The sequence below is a fragment of the Coturnix japonica genome, chromosome 2, assembly GCF_054131305.1.
Source record: "Coturnix japonica strain WE chromosome 2, WE-NBRP24, whole genome shotgun sequence".
NCBI lineage: Eukaryota > Metazoa > Chordata > Aves > Galliformes > Phasianidae > Coturnix > Coturnix japonica.
In genome coordinates this window covers 29,871,481-29,891,473 of record NC_140664.1, presented here as the reverse complement: position 1 = coordinate 29,891,473, position 19,993 = coordinate 29,871,481, and the positions used below count along the sequence as shown (strand labels likewise).

Below are 19,993 nucleotides of genomic sequence, written 5' to 3'. Positions count from 1 at the left end.
CCTAAACAAAATGAAGGAAAGCACTGTCATTCTCTCCTTGCCTTTCTCTTGCCTTTCTATCTCCTCTTCGTCTCTGAGAGTAATTTCTGATATACCCCAGTCCTTTCCATTCTTGATCCATTCCATAGTATTCAGAAACTTTCTACCTATTATGAAATTCCATTTCGGTCTTCCCTCACCCTGCATGATGCACAGTCAGGTGCTGGAACATAAGATTGTCTACCCACTCCATCACTGCTGGAGAAAATAATTCTGTCTGCTGTGTCAGGCATCTTAGTAGAATCTTGGCTCATAAGCAGGCTTGCAATTTACTGTCTATATAGAAAGATGTATATCTTCTATAAAGATTATATAAAATCATGTCTCTTTACTGCTAAAAAATAAGTTTTCATAACAAGAAGAGCACTGGAAATAAAAATATGTGTGCTTGAATGTATTATCATCTGCTTCGATGCTTTAGAACTGCTCTCATCTACAGAATCCAAGTCGGTGAATCTGAAAGTACCTGTGTGTGCATTTGAAAGATGAAGAAAGTCTTTCCGCAGGCATTTTCAGTTAGAAAATGAAAGCACATTTATATGTGCTACCTTTTCAAAATATTTTCTGAGATAAAGTTATTCACAGAATAATTTCAGCAAGTCATTTTTGAGTCTCTTAGATCTCAGGCTGAAGATTATTTTCAAACAACTCTTTGAGAACAGATATCCAGAATGCAGGCTGAGTGAATTGGTATTCCACAGGCAGATAAGCTGTATATAGCATATTCTGTCCTTGAACAGGAAAGTGTGGCTTTTAATTCCAGCTTTTATTTTTTTTTAATAGAAATACTAATTTTCAGATGGAATTTAGTGTCTAGATGCTTCCATTTGGTCTTTTCTCAAATACCAGTAGTGGTTAGCTTATTTTGAAATATTCAGCGAAGAACTTAAAGAATATGCATGCCAGGGGTTTACTGAAGAATCCACAAGAGACTGGTTTAAGAAAGTGAGCAGTCCCGTTCAACCCAGTACACATATTTATTTAGCACAGCAAAACATGTGTATTGGCATCTTGGGTGCTGCTTTGAAAATCTTGACTCTGATATCTATCAGTTGTATTACTTGCTCATCATTGCAGTCATTTCTATGACAATTTTTTTCACCCGGTTGAACATAGGTACTGAAATGGTCCTAACATGGGAGTGAAGCTACTACATGAAGATGACCTTCTGGTCTTTCTAGTAGTGGATCAGCCACAAGTCCCTCTGGGAATGCCTGTAAAGCACACCCAGGTGTGTGCTTGAGTGGGGATAGTGGAACAGCAAGGTGACACAGCACACAAGAGACTGGAAAGCCTACTGGTATAAGCTGACAAAAGACCCCACATTCCTGGGCTGGTGCTATGCTTTGCATGCCAAAAAGAGCACAGCTTGGAGAACACTGGGGCTTCTGATCATAGAATTGAATAAAAATTATTTTGATGCAGGGATGGAGTGTTTCTTGGCCTCAAGTCAGTGCAACTTTCTCACTGACTAGTCTTTACAGAAGAGAATATGAAGTATCTGTTTCTGTAGCATTGTTTTGTTCGATTGTTTATTGCTATTGCTATGCTGGTTTCTCAATTGTATAGTTTTGTGAATTAGGAACTTGTTTAAAAACACATATATTGGTATATTAAGATACTTTTACGTGTATATAGGTAAAGGTACCACTTTGTTTGACTGGTCTGGAAGAGCCACTTGACGGAGAGAAGCAACTTAATGAAGAAAGTCTTCCTTAAAAGAGAGTACTCAGAACCTGACCCACTGAGTCTGTCTTAGTATTTCAATTACATTCAGTTTGAATATAGTAGGACTAATAAAAAAACTGGAATATATGAGAATTTGTCACCAGAGCTGAAGTGAAACTCAGCAGATGCCATATGCAGTGTATATATGTGCATATAGCACTCTTGTAGTGACTCTAAGTACGCAAAGTACTGATGCCACAAACAAGTTTGCTTTCTGTACTGTAGTATAATAGATTGAGTTTTCCAAAATCATCTATGGGAACGGCCATTTCTTCACGCTTTAGTCCTTATTGTGGTTACAACACATTCTACCTTAACTTGCCCATATGGTAGTGGATCTGTGTATGTTATGATAAGGAAACTGACATGTTCTCTGTCTTCTCATACATAAGTGGATCCATAGGTAGTCTGTGATAAATATAACTTACACATAGTCAGGTTAATCATTTCCATTTATTTAGGAAAACAAACTGTTCACCAAATAAAAAAGCGAAAAATCCCTTTTTCAAAGAGTGTTGCATAGCTTTGAGGAGACATAAATGTACTTAAGAAGCAACTTATTGAATTTAGGAGCAGTCTATCTAAATGAGGCAGGAAAAGCTGTTCTCTTGCATGGTCCTGTGGACTTAAAAGGGAACTTAAAGAAATGTGCAAACTGTGTTGCTGTTGTTCACCTCTGTGATATGATCTCCCAGAGCAAGACTACTTACTGGGATCACTGAATCTTCAGTATGTTATTGTACAGCATGTTTTCATAATGACCCACACTGTTGAGCTGAGCAGGGATATAGCAAAGAGATGTGGTTTTTTAAAGGAATTTTAAAATTACCTTAAATTCCTTCATACACAAAGGTTACTCTTTATAGTTGAAATATACTTGGAGACCTTTAGCAATTATACTACCTGGTAGCTGGAAAGCCACTTTCTTTAAAGGTTAGGAAAACCTGATATCAGAAGCCTGTTTGGAGCCTTGTGCACATCTAATTATCTTTCTTGGTCTTAATTATTTAGCAAGTGCTAATAAACTGCACGTATCATGACACTCATGTTTAATAAGCATATAAATTTAATTGATTTTTTTTTTCCATCTCTTTGAAGACTCACAGGCACGGAATTCAATCACAAGGCAATGGCATTATAACTTCCAATATAACATCAGGTTTTAATAAGCCTCCTGTTTGCTGCACACATGTGCTTAGGACTGCCTGGAAACCAAATCAGTAGAGAAAAGGGATTACTTTAGATTACTTTGAAATGTGCATTGTTTGAAATGGCCTCTGGTGACCAGCTTTCATGAATGGCTGATTTTACTTGTGGGGCACGTCATCTGGCTCAATTATACCAGCCTCTTTTGTATGACAAGTGCACTTCTTGGTTGTGTTGAAATATGAAATTCTAAAACAAAGTAAATGAGATGGTGAGAAATAGATTTGAGAAACTGTATATTATTAGAAGCTTGTAAATTAACAGGAGACATTCTTTTTTTGCCAAGAAGTATGTGAGAATTTTCTTTTAAAATTCGTTCACAGATTTGAGGTTAATATAAAAATATTTTTATTTGCTTTAATGTTTTTTTAACCATATTAACAGCATTAAAAGTTGTATTTTCCTTTTCTCAAATACAGTCAATTTCGTCTACAGTTATGTATTTTTAAAATGTTATTGGAGTTTGCTGTTCAACATATGAAGTGCTGGAAACTTTTACCTACTAAGAATCTCCCTTAACTGGTATGAAGTTATAAAAGTAAGGTAGAAAGTGTGCATTAGACTTTCAAGTCACTGCAGGCTTTTTCCTTTCCTGTGTTTGTGAAATTACAATGCAAAAACTTAACAATAATATAAGGTTATGATTCTCCCTGCCTGCAATTACTTTAAATTATAGTTACTTTAAATTAATTTAGCCCGAGGCAACAAAGATACATCATTACAACACACAGATCACATTTGGATGTTGAGCAGATAACTGATTGATTAATAAAGTGTGTTGGAAATCCAATAGATAATGATTAGATTAGACGTAGAGAGGAACTGCATCCTTTGTGTTCACTGTAAATCCTATACTTTACAACTAAGATTAGAGGATTAACCTTTAATAAGAGATGGTAGATATTGTTTTTTTCCTGACTTCTGCTGTACATAAATGTGTTTCCCATGGCTGCAGGCTTGATATTCCCACAGGAAACTGGCCTGCAGATTTAAGCCTTTGTGCCTGGTAGCCTGAGACTGCAGTGTTTTCCTTTTAAATAGAAGATAGAAGTGTAAGATGTGAGAAAAGCATTAACGTTACTAAACTCAAAACAGTCATCTGTCAACAGCTTTTTCCACTTAAGGACTTCACTGTATTGGTGTAATTGAGAGTTGTTAGCCTTACTGTTGTTGTGGAGCTTTACAACCCTCTAGTCATCCAGGCCATATAATTTTAAAAGAGATTTCTAAACTGCTAGGTTGCTTTGGTGTGGATAAATGTGTCCACTTCCCTGAACTTTTATTATGTAACTTCAATCCATCTGAACAATCATCATGAAATTACTAATTTTGTGATTTTGTTGGGTTTTGTTGGATTTTGTTGTTAACTGCCCACCTGTTATGATTCAGACTATGTGAAAGTTTGAGAAGTCTCTCTGCCCTTTGACATAAACATAAAAGATTCAGAGATGCTGTACATAGGGGACTGAGAAAACCCTCTTCAGTCCTTTTCACTTTGAAGTTTTCACATAGGAAAAAAATTCTTGGGTGCAGCAGGATGGACATGTTTCACTTTAAAGCAAAGAACTGAAAGTGATAGGAATAAACCACTGATCCTAACCTTTGTGAGGATATCAGTGTGTGAAGCCACCTCCATTTAACATGATGAATATGTTGAAGATGTCTGGCCCTATGGGCAGTCTCAACAGTTTCTCAGATGCACTGGACCAGGTGCCCAGCAATGTGACTAATGACCAAAATCATATTGGAAATTATAAAACACCATCAATATCATATTATATCACAGAACTGTTCATGTTGGAAGGAACTCTAAATAAAGTTCATCAAACTCCAGCCCCTCTGCCATGGTCAGGGCTGCTGACCACTGGATCAGGCTGGCCAGGGCCCCATCCAGCCTGGCCCTCAATGCCTCCAAAGATGGGGCATCAACAGCTTCTCTGGGCAGCTATGCCAGCACATCCCCACCCTCTGAGTAAATAATTTTTTCCTAACATCTAACCTAAATTTCACCTCTTTTAAGAAATTCCCCCCTGTCCTGTCACAATCAGACTGTATAAGAATTTGATGCGCCTCCTGCTTTTAAGTTCCCCTCAAATAGTGGAAGGCCACAGTGAAGTCTCATTGCGACTTCTCTTCTCCAAGCTAAAAAAGCCCAACTCCCTCAGCCTTTCTTCATAGGAGATGTGCTCCAGCCCTTCCATCAACTTTGTGGTCACCCATCTGGAAGCAGCAGGATGGTAGCACCAAGTTTTCGATATATCACACACACCCTTCCTTTCTCTGCTTTTTCTGGATATTCAGGATTCTTTTTGTTGTGATTTGCTTTTCTACTTTTCTTCTTGAAACTCTGGTTTTAAGGAAACAGAGAAGTCTAGGGACATATTCCTGTCAATAATCTTCATTAAAGATAAAATTGTCAAGTCAACTGATCAAATGTAAAATACATATGATGATAGTACTCTTCTGCTTGGGATCAGAAAAGAATGATCATACACTTGTCATGATTGATGTTCAGTGTCTTGTGTGTTTGAAGATTGTTATCCATTTATTTATACAAAAACAAAAACTGTAAGAAATTATACTTATATACAACAAATACAATTCATGGAATCAGAGAAACTTAAGTACAGCATAATAATCAATAGGATACTGGATAGTAATGAAGAACAAAGCACTTAACTATGAAATTGCCATCACAGTACGAGTTCTTTCATTTGGAATCACTGTTAGACTTCACATTCATAATTACTGCTAACATCAGGGGAACTAAAACTTGAATTCTGGTGCTGAGCTCCACAGTCCACAGTCTATGCTAGTCTTACTACTGATATGTCTTTCCTTGTCCAGAGTAGATCCATTGTTGTTTGTAAGGCTTTAACTGTGACTTTGGATCACATGTTGTCCTCTTCACAGTTGTAAGAAAATACCAGTACTGTGTTGTAGAGAAGATAAGGTTGTCAGCCCTTTGTTACCACTTGGTTGTGCATTACTGGTCTGGAGCGCTGTGCATCTCATGGTCTTGGGAATGGCTATATGTCTTGAAGCCATACTCATTGCCCCCACATTTGCCTTTAGATTTATAAACAAGAAAGAAATCTGTTCATGCAAGGCAAATTCTCAGTACGAGGATATGTGGAAGCCACATTTGAAATGTATGAAACATAATGAAGTCCACAGATCTTTAAAGCTTATAATGGAGAGATACACTTAAGGATATTCAGTAACTTTGTTTAATAAACAGAATGTATGATCTTGGACAGATTTTTCTCAGACAAACACTAACTGGCATTTCGGGTGAGCACAGTAAAAAATGCGCATGTCAAAACAATGTGGATTTTCAAAGTGAAAATGATCTTTTTTCAAAACAGACTGTCATTTGTTTTGTTCCGAATTAAATTAAAAAAAAACACCTTAAACACTTCTTGACTAAAATTAATATAAATTCTACAGATAGTTTCAAAGGATATTGTTCTATCTTTCACTTTTCCTCTTGGTCACTGAAGAGACCTAGAAATAAAGTCCTCCTAGTTTTTATTCCACTGACAAAAAGTAGCCCTTCTATGCCAGTGTAATTCAAGTTTCACGGGTAATTAATTCTCCATGCCAACGAGTCCTTGAACTGCTTGTTATAATACTAGCAAAATAGAACCAACTAAAGAACCAAGTTTTCAGATTTTATCCTGTGAAAGGTGAGTATAAACTATGAATTTGTGCTTCTGTGGGAGGGAAAGAAAAAAAAATGACTGTAAAATAAAAATTACATCCAGATGAGGAAAAATAGTCTCTCTGGATTTCCTGCTGCTCTGGTTTCATTTATTTGCTGACAGTGTTTCAGTTGTCAAAGGTACAATCTTTTGGAAAAATGTAACTTGAATTTATAAAATAGTGTATGTATAGAAGTTGCAGTCAATATTTGTAAATTCTGCTTGAGGAAAACATTTCCTATTGCAGTCTTGATTTCTGAACACTGCACAATATTTGTTACGTTTACATCGCATGTGAATTTGAAAGGTCTCTTATAATTTCTCATACTTTCATCCATTTCCTAAGACAAATTACAGTGTCTGTAGGGATACTTGTAGACTACCAGACAGTATCCAACACAAACACTGTGGCCTTATCTTCCCAGTCATGGCTGTATTTTGACAGTTTTCTTTACTTCATTTCCTTCTAGAACTGGGAATCAGACTGTAAGAGGGCAGGTTCTCAAAGAATATTTCCGAATAAAGATTTGTCTTATGTCAAAATGAAACTGCTATGAGCAACAAAAGATGGCATTACTGTGCTCTTGTGCAGAAACAGTTCAGTGAAACTTGGTAAACTGACGTCATACATACAGATCAGTCTTTATCATTTCCTTTATCCATCAAGGGGAAAAAAAATAGATAATTAGAGAAGAAGCTCTTCATGTTCTTTTTCCCATAAAAATATTGTTTAAAGTAGCCCAGGCTTGCTTGAAAAATCTAAAGCTAAATGATTTATTTTAAAAACCAGCACATCCCAAAGAGGGTAAAATGAATAACGCTTGTTGATGTTAATTTGGATTAGTGTAAATTTTATTAGCACTAAGGTGTAATTGTCAGGAACTTGCAGTTTCATACCATGGGGGATTATTCAAACACGCTGGTGCCAGTGTTTGCTCAGTGCAGTCAGGATGACTGCACTTTCTGGGTCAACATTGTCTGAAAAAGTTTGCTGTACAGTACAACTGGTGTAAGAAACTAAACACTGAGTCTCACTTCACGTATCCTTTCGCTCTTTGTGAGGTGAGTCAAAGTTTTGCTATTTAAAAATCAGACATAGAGAAGTCGTATTTCTCCTTTGCACCAAAAGCATGTAGTGTCTGGTGTCTGTCAGAAGAATTCTTACTTCTTCAGTAATCTTGTTCTTCAGTGCTTTTGTTGGCCTCTGTGCTCAGCTTAGAATAAAATACAGGAAAACTGAAGTATTTTTAATAGTCAGTCAGGACTAATGAGAGACTTCCAGTCTGCTTACCTGAGTGCTGTGTAATCATCAAAATGGTATTTAATTTTCAGTGCCCAGCCCCGTTATTGGCTTTGCAGTGCTACAGTGCTTGTCAGAAGCTGCAGAGTGGTGGGGCAGAGACAATGAAAGACAGGATCTCTGCAACAGACACTTGGATTTTCCTTTTAAAGACATTCACACTCTTCTTGTGTAATTACAGCCTGCCAGTGTGAGAGGCATGAAACTGTTTAGCTTGTGAAGCTTAAAATAAAAGGTGTATGTGAAAACAAGAACACAATCCTTTTCCTAGCAGTCCAGTGCCATATCCCCTCCCCACCCTCTCCTATGGCTTCTTCCCTGAAATTTAGAGCACCTTCCTATTAACGCATTTTTAGGTGAGTGACAGGACATCTTTTATTTCTTTTTTTTTGTGTGTGTGTGTTTTGCTTTTGTTACATTCTTTGCACTTAATTGTGGGTTTGTTGTTAATATTTTTTGTCTAAATACACAACTCAGCTTGGGAGTACAGATCTTTTGAATGGTGCCCCAGTCTAATTATATCGTGTCCACCCAAGTTCCCATGCAGCCTTCCCCATAAGCAGACTTCTTGAATGTTCTTGGACTTTGGTGGTAGTGTGGGCTTTTTACTGACTGATGTCACCATGCTGTCACTTGTGGCCCCAAAATTATATATGTGGCAGGTCAGTACCATGGAGGGAGAAGGCTTGACTCCACTGTTTCTTTCCCACCCCTTCCCTTTTGCCCCCAGAAATTCCCTCCCTTCCACTGTGTAACGGGACAGATTTGCTCAGAAATGCAAAAAATGTTCAAGTGTGAGTGGCTGCCCATTTCTCCCCAGGCCAATCAGTCATTCTCAGCCGCAGGTTTAAATCTGCTGCAGCAAAGGCAAGCCTGTGCGCTTGCATTAGGTCTTACAAAAGCAAGGCTGTGTGACTGACAGGCATGGAGAGGGGGCTCCAATAACGCACCCAGCCAAGTCTGGAAATGGAGTATCAAGGACAAGGCTGTGCCAGGGGTGCCGTGCATTATGGATGAGGCATTCAGGTCCACTGCTGATTGACTGAGGGACAGTTAAGCTTCTTCACAATGCTGGGTAAGATCATCTAGACTGTCACTTAATATGAGCTTTCTTGTCAGTGGGAAGATGACTTTTCATGTTGTGATCCAATGCAGATTGCAAATGATAGCCTTTCTCTCATCTTTGTTTTGTAAGGGTTTAGCCGCTTGTGCAGGTGAGTTAAGCTAAAATAGCCTTATTGCTCACCAGGTGCCAGAAGCTGGAATTAACTCTTATTTGCAGAATCTCAGGCTGCCTATAAATGTTGCAAAGCACCTGTGTTTGATGACAGGATGCGTATGTCCTTGATCTCTAGCAGCCAAGGTGCCATCTAATCGCTACATGGTTATGTATGGTATTAAATTAAACAGGTGAGCTGAGGGGAATGCAAATTTTTTTTACTCTTCTATTTCAGGACAGAGGAAGAAGCTGTACTGAACAGTCCTGGAGACTCTGAAGCACAGGCACAGCGCTGAGGTCTTTGACTGACAGACCTTCTGCTTTCTCCTTCTTGCAGGGCTCCTCCTACAGATGTTCTGAACACGTCTGCATCCCAGCAATTTTGTACTGCACCCAGGTACTGATTGTACAGAACATGCTGCATAAAAAGAAGTATGGAGTGTAGGAGAAGGAGCACTGTGAGGAATATATCAGGAGTCATGCCTGTACAAAATGCAGGCACTGGCATGACTTCAAGCAAAAATTATTTGAGAAAGTGTAGTTGCAGAAGGTCTGAGTTTATTCTTAGAAAATGATAGATTAAAGCTCCTATTCAACAATATGGCTTACAGTCATGTCAGACAGTATGTGTCAGGTTTGACTTCCCTGAGTATCATCTCCTCACTGTGTGACTGGAAGTTTAATTATTGCTTGAACGGAATTTCTTTTCCTCCTTGCAGGTCTTGAAAACTGGAGTTCAGGCACTTCTGGATTGGGTTTGTGTTGTTTTTTTTTTTCATTGAAATACTGGAACTACTATGAAGACCTCTTGGTTTGCACTCTTCTTGGCAGTGCTCAGTACTGAACTGCTGACAAGTCATTCTTCCACTCTCAAGTCCCTGAGGTTCAGAGGCCGTGTGCAGCAAGAGAGAAAAAATATCAGACCAAATATCATCCTTGTGCTCACAGATGACCAAGATGTGGAGCTAGGTGAGACAAAATTTTTCTTTGTTACTTCATTTCCTCATGTGTCTTTCAGTAATTTCTGCCAGGCGAGTACTTTAAACTCAGAGAATGCAGTGGTCCTGAAACAATAGCAGAATACGGGATGGATTTGGAAAATGACTTAACAAATATTACTTAATACTATCTATAAGTTTTAATTGCAGTCTTTAGGGAATGCATTCTTGTCAAAGTCATCTGTAAAAGGGCATAAGATTAATTTTATGTGAATTATGACAATATTTAAAATTGATCTGCTTTAAGCTATGGTTCATATATAACAGTGAGATAGTTTTGCTTTCACCGGTTTACTAAATATGTGAGCACAACCTGGATATTTCAGCCAGGAGTGATTTTTCACATATTTATTCTTAGGGTGAAAAATGTTAAAACACTTGGATGATGTTCCAGGAGACCTTTGCATGTTTTCCATTAAGTAAGTTAGAAAGACATTATGATGGTTATGCATATAACTGATTTTTCATTCACTGCCCGAGGTGAAAAATTAAGGAGAGAAAGAGGATCATTTTAGGTTACCCCAAGGCAAATATTGTAGTTTTTGGGTGGAAGGTAGGATCAAAAAGGTGAAAAAGAGGCAAATAAATTTGAAATGAAATCTTGCATGCTTGCAATAAAAGTAAGGTGGGTTTTTAAACAAAGTACCACATAGGCTGAAAATTCAAAATGCTTCTCTTGTAAAACTTGTAACAAAATAATTCATTTCACCTAGGATTACATACATTCAGCCAGAAACCTGTAGACAAAAGGTGGCCTAGATCTAAAAGCAGCCCTGGAAACTCATGACTTATTAGCATTTTTTTATTTGTCATCATGCAAAAATAATTTATGCGGTCTTTTCAGACTGTGAAAATACAATTAATAAATTGTATCTTGTGACTGAGGGTTAATCCTTTCATGCAGCAGCTATCCCCCACAGCTCCACAAGCAGGCCCTGAGATCTGAGTACATCTTATCTATTTCATTTCTCGCTCTTTCAAACGTCTGCTCTGTTTAGCCGTGCTGCATAATGAATGGCTGTTCCTGGCTCTATTTTTGGCCTAAAATACAGCTATTACAATAGGAATGCATTTCTTCTGGATAGAGTTGTTCTGAAAATTTCACTAAAAGGGTCAAGTCACGTCTTCCTTTTTGTGGTCAGAAAGAGCCTGCGTTTTCCAGGGCGCTGGGGAAGGTAGGTCAGCAGACACACATCTCTGAACAGTGTTACCGATGAGCTGTCTTCAGTCTTGCGAGAGGGTTTGCTAGTGGTGAAAGAGCAGGAAGGATGTGGCAAGCCACTTTGTTCATTTTGTGGAGCTCCTCTCTTTGAAAGCTGCACTGGATGCTCACAGAAGCTCTGGCTCTTATTAGCAAGCAGTTGAGCAATAGCCTGGACATACATACGTTCCCACTGCATTGAATGAAGATGCAGGTTTCCCCTTTTCATAGATCATTTCACAGGAAACAGGATTCAGCCCCAAGACTTACTGTACTGCATTATTTGCACTTCTACTAATAAATCATTCTGCTTATTTGAAAAACAAAGCCATACTGTTTTCCATGTGTGAATTATTCCCTTGCCCTTTTGTGATTCCTGAGAAAAAATCCCAAGTTTCCCAGAGGTCAATGGGAAGTAACACTTTATGCCACAAACAGAATAAAGCTTAAAGCACGATTATCCAAAACTCACAAGACTGAAAGTCTCTCAATATGGATTATTTGCTCTTGTATTCCCAGCATGAACATTTCTAAAAGCTGTTCTAAATGAATGCTTGAACATAAAAGCATATAAGGTGCACTACAGACTTCAATAAGGAAAGATTTGTCTCCCGAGCATGTGTAAGCATTGAACCAAAATATTCAACTGCCTGAGTGCAAATGATATACAGGGGAATTATCCAAAGTAAAATTTGCAGGAACCTGAGAGCTTGCATTTAGTTAGTGCTCAGAGCAGGCTGTCATATCGATCTGTACTGTCCCCCTGAGTTCTGCATTCTGAATACAAAGAAGTTCAGCAGAGCTGCTGTCTCAAACAACTAATCTGATAAAACCCCCAAACTGCTCCACAACTCCAGTCAGTTCTTATACATGCTGGGAGGGATGTAGTACATAGGAAGAGTATTACTGATCAGCTTGGTGGCTTAACCAGTATGAAGCAGACTGTCCACAGCTCTTGAGGAAAATCAGCAAGAACATTGGTCACAGGGCTAGAAACTGATTGGTCAAATTGGACCTTTGTGCACATTCTAGCCCCACCAAGATTCTTTAGGTAGAGGCAGAACTGCCTGACACTCAGACAAACTCATATTTGGCTCAAAATAAAGTGTCAGGTTCCACAGAAGCCAGGAGCCACCGCACTCCTGGAAACAACATACTGCTGCTCCTCAAGGCAATGGCTCCAACTTCCACTGAGGTCAGGTCTCTACTCCTTTCAGAAACGAGGATAGGTATTTCCAACTGCTCAGTCTTTAATCACTCCTTCAGTCTTCAAGTTTCTCCATCACTTCTTTCTTCTATGTATTTCTACACAACAGTCCCTCAAGCCATGACTCCACAGTAATTCACAAAATCCTCACTATGAATAGTTTCTTGTGTAATGTCAAAAAGAAGTCCAAACTAATGAATACTTTGGTAATTCCAGTATTCCTAACCCAGAGCCCTTTGAGATATTGGAGAAGTATGAAAAAACTTTAAAAAAGTAGGGGGAAATCCCAAAGAGCTAAAATAAGACAACTATCTTGCCCACTTGTTTACAGCCTATTGCACCACCCAACAAAATCCAAATATATGGATTTCAACCTATATGTACATACATATAAATTGATAGATTTCTATCTATACATGCATACATGCAAATGCATCCTTTGCATTCAGCTGTTGGTGAAGGGATCACAGCTGACCACATTATATGAGACATAATTTGCCTGATTTCCTTTCCATCTTCACTAGAAATTTCAAAGCACTAAAAAATGTAAGCTGAAAAAATGAAGATATGTTCTGAGATTTTCAAGAGCCCATCACATTCCGGTTGCCTGGCTTTCAAACAAATTAAGACAAGATGGTTTTGGGTGTCCCATTGTAGAGATGTCCACCCGTGATACATGTGGGTGAAAATCCATAGCAGCTTTATGACTTATGAAACCTTGGTTACCACACATTTCTCAACATATGAGGAAAATAGTTGGAGAGGTGACACTGAATTTTGTATTTGACAAAAGTTGCTCATTTCTGTGTCCAAAATGGCTGTTCCCAGTTATCTGGTTCCCTTCAGGTACTTTCCACTTGGTCACGTAGAGCGTGAGCATCCTGCTGTCAGACAGCGCCTGAATGTGTGTGCCCCGAAGACTGTGGTCCAGATGGTAGAGAGCACAAGCTGTGAGGAGAGCTACAGACAGCAAGGGATTATAACTTATATGAACAAGTTTTATCTCCTGCTTATGTTTTGTTTTCCAAATGAGGAAGTCTCACCTGCTTTGAAGTGTCTGTTCCAGAATTTCCAGAGGGGCTAAATCTATTATCAGTGTCAGTAAGTGCATACCTGGAGGAAAAACTGACTCATAAACAGCAGGTTTGCAAGAGAAGAGGGCTGACCAAGCAGAGGAATGAGGAAGCACTCTAACAACTATTCATCTCCACTGCAGAGAGGCATGAAAGTGCACAGCGGCCCTGCTGCTGCTACAGCGCATTAGAGTAGCAAAGAAGCGCACTCCCATCCGAACACCTACAAGCACTTTGCAGCTGAGCTCTGTCATAATCTGACATTTCAAAAATGAGCAAGCTATGTTAAAAAAAAAAGGGGGGGGGGGGGGGGGAGGGGGGAAGAACTAAAAGCCAACCTTGTGTCCAAAATAAAGACATGTAGAATGAGAAACATCTCTCATTTGATTTTTACTTAACAACTCAGTGAAACACTTCTGCTCATACAAACGGAAGACCTTTTGTGCTCATGGAACTCTCAGTCACTCTCTTAGTTCTCTAAATAGGTGGTTTTTATCTGTACTGGGTTCAGGACAGCACAGATGCAAATGTTTTCTGTTTAGAAAAGAAAGACTCTGAATGAGAAAGCATCCAAAATGAATCTTTGGGTACTGTGCTCAGGGTGCTGAATGTATCCTTAAAGACACAGGTATTGGTACTGCACCAGGAAATGCTCAACAGTCACAGAATCATAGAACCATAGAATCTATTAAGGTTGGAAAAGACCATTTAAGATTATCTAGTCCAACCATCAACCCATCACCACCATGCCCACTAACCACATCCATCGAGAAACATAAACCATTTCAGGAACTAACTGCCTAATGAAACAATTGTTATGCAAAAGATTTCACACTCCACACTGACTCTTTAGCCCAAAAGCAAAACAGCATGCTGAACTTTAGCTAAAGGCTAATCTTCACAAGATTTTACTGCTTACATCTAAAGATGAACTTCCTTGGCAGTTCCGTGTTTTTAGAGATATTTCTTTTATGGTTTTAAAACTCTGTTGTTTTTCAAGTGATCCAAGCACAGTCATCAAGAAAAACTCTTATTCTATCTGTGGGATCAAATGCTTTTAATTTTAATTTTACATTTAAGCTGACTGCTGTCAGTTGTGAAAAATGAATTGTAAAACCAAAGGAAAAAAAGAAAGAAAGTAGAATTCCGGAAATGTCTTTTTACAGCCAAAATTGGGTAAGTATTAAAATTCACAGACGTTTCCTGGCTGCATACTGACATACCCACAGTTCACACTCACCCTTCAATCTCTGCTCTTTCGGATAACCAAAAGAGCAAAGTTTGACAGCTGTCAGCAAGTACTGACAGACTCTATCAGGAACTGTTCAGTCTTTTTGCAGTCAGAAATGTGCAAGCCCTGCCTGTCTCACCTTGTTTTTTCTTAAGACGTTTCAAATGACCCCAAAAATCTTTAAATTGGATCAGTGTAAAAGTGCATTGACAATGCAAGAGTTTCTTGAGAAAGGTGCTGAATTTTGCGAATACTTTTTGCATACACATTCATCTCCAAAATCTAATTATGAGCACAGTGTGTTAGTTAGGTAGCCAGACAGGCTGATCCTGAGTCCAGAAAAACTTTCCCTTAGGAAGATCACTACTAAATTCTCTTTCCCTTCCCAGCCACCTAATCCTTCCTTCCCTTCCTCCTTCCCTCTTGCTGCACTCTTTTCTCTCTCTGATTATCTGATAAAATAGAAGGAATTGTAATAGATTCATTAGCAGCCTCAGAATTTTACATATTTTTCTGGCACATTGATGCAGTCTGTATAAAATACTGTCTTCCTAGAGCAGTGTTTGAAAAACTGTTGACCTATAAATTTGATATAGTTCTAAAGTTCCAATGTTATATTTCTAGATTAGTCTGCACTTCAACTTTGTTTTGAAGCCTGAGGGGGAAAGAAGCCATACTCAATCTTTCTGGAATCCTAAAAAATATTTTTCATTGATATAAATAAAGATTTTATCTTTTCTTCTAAAATTACCTAAGTTATGGAGTTGTAGAGACTGATGTCTGAAAGAAAGGTCATCGCTGATGCGCTGCTTTTAATGACAGAACAGCATCCAGTATGTTTCAACTGCTTTTAGTAGCAGAGTGATGATCAGTTTTACTTATTGCAGGGTCCTTACAAGTGATGAACAAAACCAGACGGATTATGGAGAATGGAGGGGCATCCTTCATCAATGCCTTCGTAACAACCCCGATGTGCTGCCCATCACGTTCCTCCATGCTGACTGGAAAGTATGTGCACAACCACAACATATACACCAACAATGAAAACTGCTCTTCTCCCTCCTGGCAGGCCACTCACGAGCCACGCACTTTCGCCGTGTATCTGAATAACACTGGGTATCGAACAGGTAAGAGGCATACAATAGCTCTGTGTTCAAGTGATGGTGATGGATGCTGAATGAGGGGTCTTAAATCACTGTCTAAAAGAAAGTGACTACTGTGCAGAATTGGGTTTATAGAGAGGGGTTTAGTGTTGGAGGGAGCAGGGGAGGGTAGCACTACCTGCTAGTATAGATTGGCAGCTAACAGCCATGTGAAGAAACTTTTTTGTAATAGAGCAGCACATTTTCATGCTCAGATGTCCCAGGTGGGAAATATGCTTTTAGGCAGTTACACCTAGTGAGAAAGAGGTGCATTTTCGTGGCATTGTGGGTCCGAATTGGCAGTTCCAGGCATGATTATGGTCAATGTTATGGCCAGCTTGTGGACAGCTGCTAACAGTTCTAGGGGAAGGTGTCAGGGCCAGACGAGGGACTGGTGCCAAAGACCTCACAGGAGCAAAGTGCCTGTCGTGGAAGTGAAACAAGGTGAATGTTATAATTTAAACTTCGCCACAGGGCGATACTTCATTTGCATTTTCTGAGAATGAATAGAAACATGCTTTTAAGAAGGATTGTTCTGCTGTGCGCCAATAAGATTTGATAGTTTTCTTGTAAATTCCTGGTGGTTTCCTGTAGTCAGAAGATCCCTGTCCTGTCTACAAAGAACTCTTCTTATTCCCTTCATCTGTGCTTCAACTTGATGTAAAACCTGATTCATTTATGCATCGCCTATCACCTAAGATTCAATATGCAGACACATTAGGCTCCAGCCTGACTTCCCCTTCCCAAGGTACGGGAAGGTTGCAAGGTCATCAGGGTGCAATTTATCCAGAAGCATCGTTTGACTACAAAGACTCTCCTTTACAGGACCACGTAGACACAGATCCCAGTGCCAACTGTGTTCCTTACAATGTAGTTGGTAGGGAAGAAATTTGTCTCTATCAGTGGTTTAGGCACAAGAACAGATTGCTTTCAAAACATATAGGAGGCCAATGTCTCCACGCTGTCTGCTTGTCCTAATTCTCTTAATGCTTCTATATCCAGCACCTTACATTTATCTGCCTGTTTGCCATCATTTCTTCACTGCACAGACAACTCACTCTTTCTTTCTCTCCCTGTAGTTCTGGAGAGTTTCTGCATTCTGTTTAAAAAGCTAAAACAAACAAACATTTATCTTCTCTGAGCCCAACACATGTACTGAATAATACTCCAGTCTCTACAGAGCTGATTTCTGTGGACTTGCTGTCAGAGTACAGCAGTGCTAAACCCAAGTAAGGGTCAGCACTAAGGCTTTTAAGGAGAAAAAGAGAAGGAAGAGCAAACTGACAGTCATTGCTAGAAAAGGTGCTGAAATGACCCTAAAACCTTTCTGCTTAGTCAAGTGTCCCCTTCACATGAAATCTACCTCTCTTGCTCATTAAAAGTTCAGTATCTTATTGACTTGCTGTCTAACCCTTGCAGAATTGAATGCTTCCTGCATAAACTGGACAGCTTCTGTAGACTTTGATGTCACTAGCCATCTGCCCTTCTGGGGCTAAATAATCTGCTTGGGTAAATATGCACCACTGTGTATTATGAAGGTATGTGGAGATGTCTGCTAAATGCAAGATTGGTTCTATTAAGTGGAAAGAAACAAAGTGTTTTGTTGTGTGTGTATGTTTGTTTTTTTAAAAACAAAAAAAAGCCTTTCCAAAGACAGACTGAGGGAACACAAGTCCTAGAACAAGCAGGGCAAGTTGAGCTTTAACAAAGGGCAGGACAGAGAAAAAGACCATGGGAGCAAATTAAAATACATTCATGAAACTCTGTTTCTGACCAAAGTATGTTGTTTGACCCTGTATTAATGTGGCCCTGAAGAACTTATTAATTTACTCCTTGTAAGATGAGCCCACCATCCAATTACCTCACAACTATTTTTTGAAGTGGCAGCTTAATTAACAGCTGAACTTATGATACATTTTTCAAGGACAGTGTTGCCTCATTAAAGAGTCATCAAAAGTCCACTAACCAACTAATAATTTACATTTCACAGCTAGAAGGTATAATAAAACTGTAACGATTCAAGAATACCTGGGAGTCAGAAATAATTGGGAGTAGGAAAGAGGTAGCTAGGGAAAAAGAGTGACTACATGACACATGGGCTCATCGTGACTCTGTGCTGATGCTGCAGACGCTGCAGGTAAATCAGTAAGTCAGTATCCACCCCAGAGAGCAATAGAGGTAGAGGAAGAGAAAGTGGCCAAATGCCACTCGCTGTTTGGTGGCCAATCATCTTAAAAGGAACAAGTTTGGAGAACCCCAGTGCAATATAGCAGTTGAGACAACATGCTATACCTTGAATCTTGTTCTCTGTTTGAAATGATGAGGATTTTGCTCTCACTTTTTGCACAGGGTCAAATAATTATATAAGCCAGTGGAAATAAGGGGGTGACAGAATGTTTATATAATGTTCTTACTTCTGTTCACACCAGATAGTTTCCAACATCTATAAAGCATTCTCTGTCTAAACCTGCTTCAGCATTAACTAAACCCTCTATGCTGCAATTGATCACACAAGGGCAGGCTGCTTATGAGGAGAGTCCTGTTAAAGCCACGAGGACTCCAAGCAAGCACAGCAGTCCATTTAAAGAGATGTCTGAAATGTACTGTAATAAACTTCAGTCATAATTAGAGCCCACTGGGAAAACCTGACAAAAAACAGATATTTTTTCTTTCCTTTTTCTCTTCTACTGTTCTACTTCTGTTCTACTCTGAAGTGACCTAATGGAGATGATGTTACATTTCCTGGGAACATCCTTTGTTTAGAACATCAGTGCTAAATCATAAGCAGGAACTGTGCTCTGTGGGAACAGGGCAGACAATATTTAGAAACATCACTGCCAAACCAAAATTACTTTTGCTTCTAATTATCATTAAAAAAAATCCGAAAACAATTAATGATGTTGCAATGTTTATCATTTTCCTTAGTCACAAGCTCTATGTTAAAGCAGAAATGAGTCAGCTTCTTGACTTTGGAAGTCCACAAAATTGGTGAAATAATCTAGAATTTGTGAAATGGCAAGTAACAGTAGAAAATAGAAGGGGAAGATACACAAAAATAGGTAGAAAGAGAAAACAAAGCAACTCCAGTGAACTTCAGAGATGAAGCATTTGTTATTATTAGATAGACTAAAGCTGCTCATATTGAGAAGGAAAGAGGGTCACTGTAATTACTTTCAAATTTCATGGAAATTGTCAGAAAAGCTTGACACATTTTCTTTCATCTTGTAGTTTTAAGGTAAGGAAACATCCCATCAGCTATTTAGATTCAGAAATTTTGTTTGCAAGATTATTAGATGCAGGAGGTAGAAGTTTTGCTTACGCCTTTTCAGTGGTGGTTATTTGCAATCCTTCCAATGCTCCCTACTGTTGAAGTCTTTTATTTTTTCAAATCTTTTTAATCTCTTTTTATCTTTTGCTCTTTTTTCCCCATCCCTTCAGTACATTCTCAGATGCCCTGCAGATGTGCCCTTGAGCACTGTCAGATCACACTGTCATACACTTGCTAACACAAAAAAAAGGGGAAACTCAAGGTACTTAGTATTTTAGGGGAGTAAGCCACGATAGCAGCACAGCCAATATCTACGAGACATAAACATAACCATCATTTTATTGCTATGAAGTGTGTCAATCCTTTGTATGCTGTAGGATTTTATCAGCTGATTTTTATCAGCTGAAGTTTCATCCCTTTGAATATCTGAAGAGAAATGTACTTTTAAATTTTCCCCCCTGATTTAACATACATATGCATTCAGAACCCTCTCTGCTAAGCATTACTTTAGAAAATGATTAGACCCTCTCTCCTCTTAGCCCTTCATAGCCAGTGTAGTCGTGCAGGGCAGAGCGGGAGTCTGCACTGGTTCTGCAATCACTGACTGCCTCAACAGCCCAAACTCAGGATCAGGCTCTGCTCTTACACAATTCCACTTGAAAGACAAAAGATCAACA

The 19,993-nt window shown here is 38.9% G+C and overlaps 1 protein-coding gene across 19 annotated transcripts in view; it reads left to right on the top strand.

The window, feature by feature from the left end:
- SULF1 (sulfatase 1) overlaps positions 1-19,993 on the top strand; it is a 186,332-nt gene that overhangs the window by 110,121 nt on the left and 56,218 nt on the right. For 12 of the 19 annotated variants that reach the window (XM_085537328.1, XM_085537331.1, XM_085537337.1 and 9 more), the window contains 3 exons: positions 9,432-9,593; positions 9,916-10,165; positions 15,794-16,033. In XM_085537328.1, coding sequence (XP_085393454.1) covers positions 9,994-10,165; positions 15,794-16,033 — 412 coding nt within the window. In that variant the 5' untranslated portion in view covers positions 9,432-9,593; positions 9,916-9,993. The remainder of the gene's footprint in view (positions 1-9,431; positions 9,594-9,915; positions 10,166-15,793; positions 16,034-19,993) is intronic. The other 7 variants (XM_085537326.1, XM_085537339.1, XM_085537329.1 and 4 more) reach the window with 1 other exon arrangement.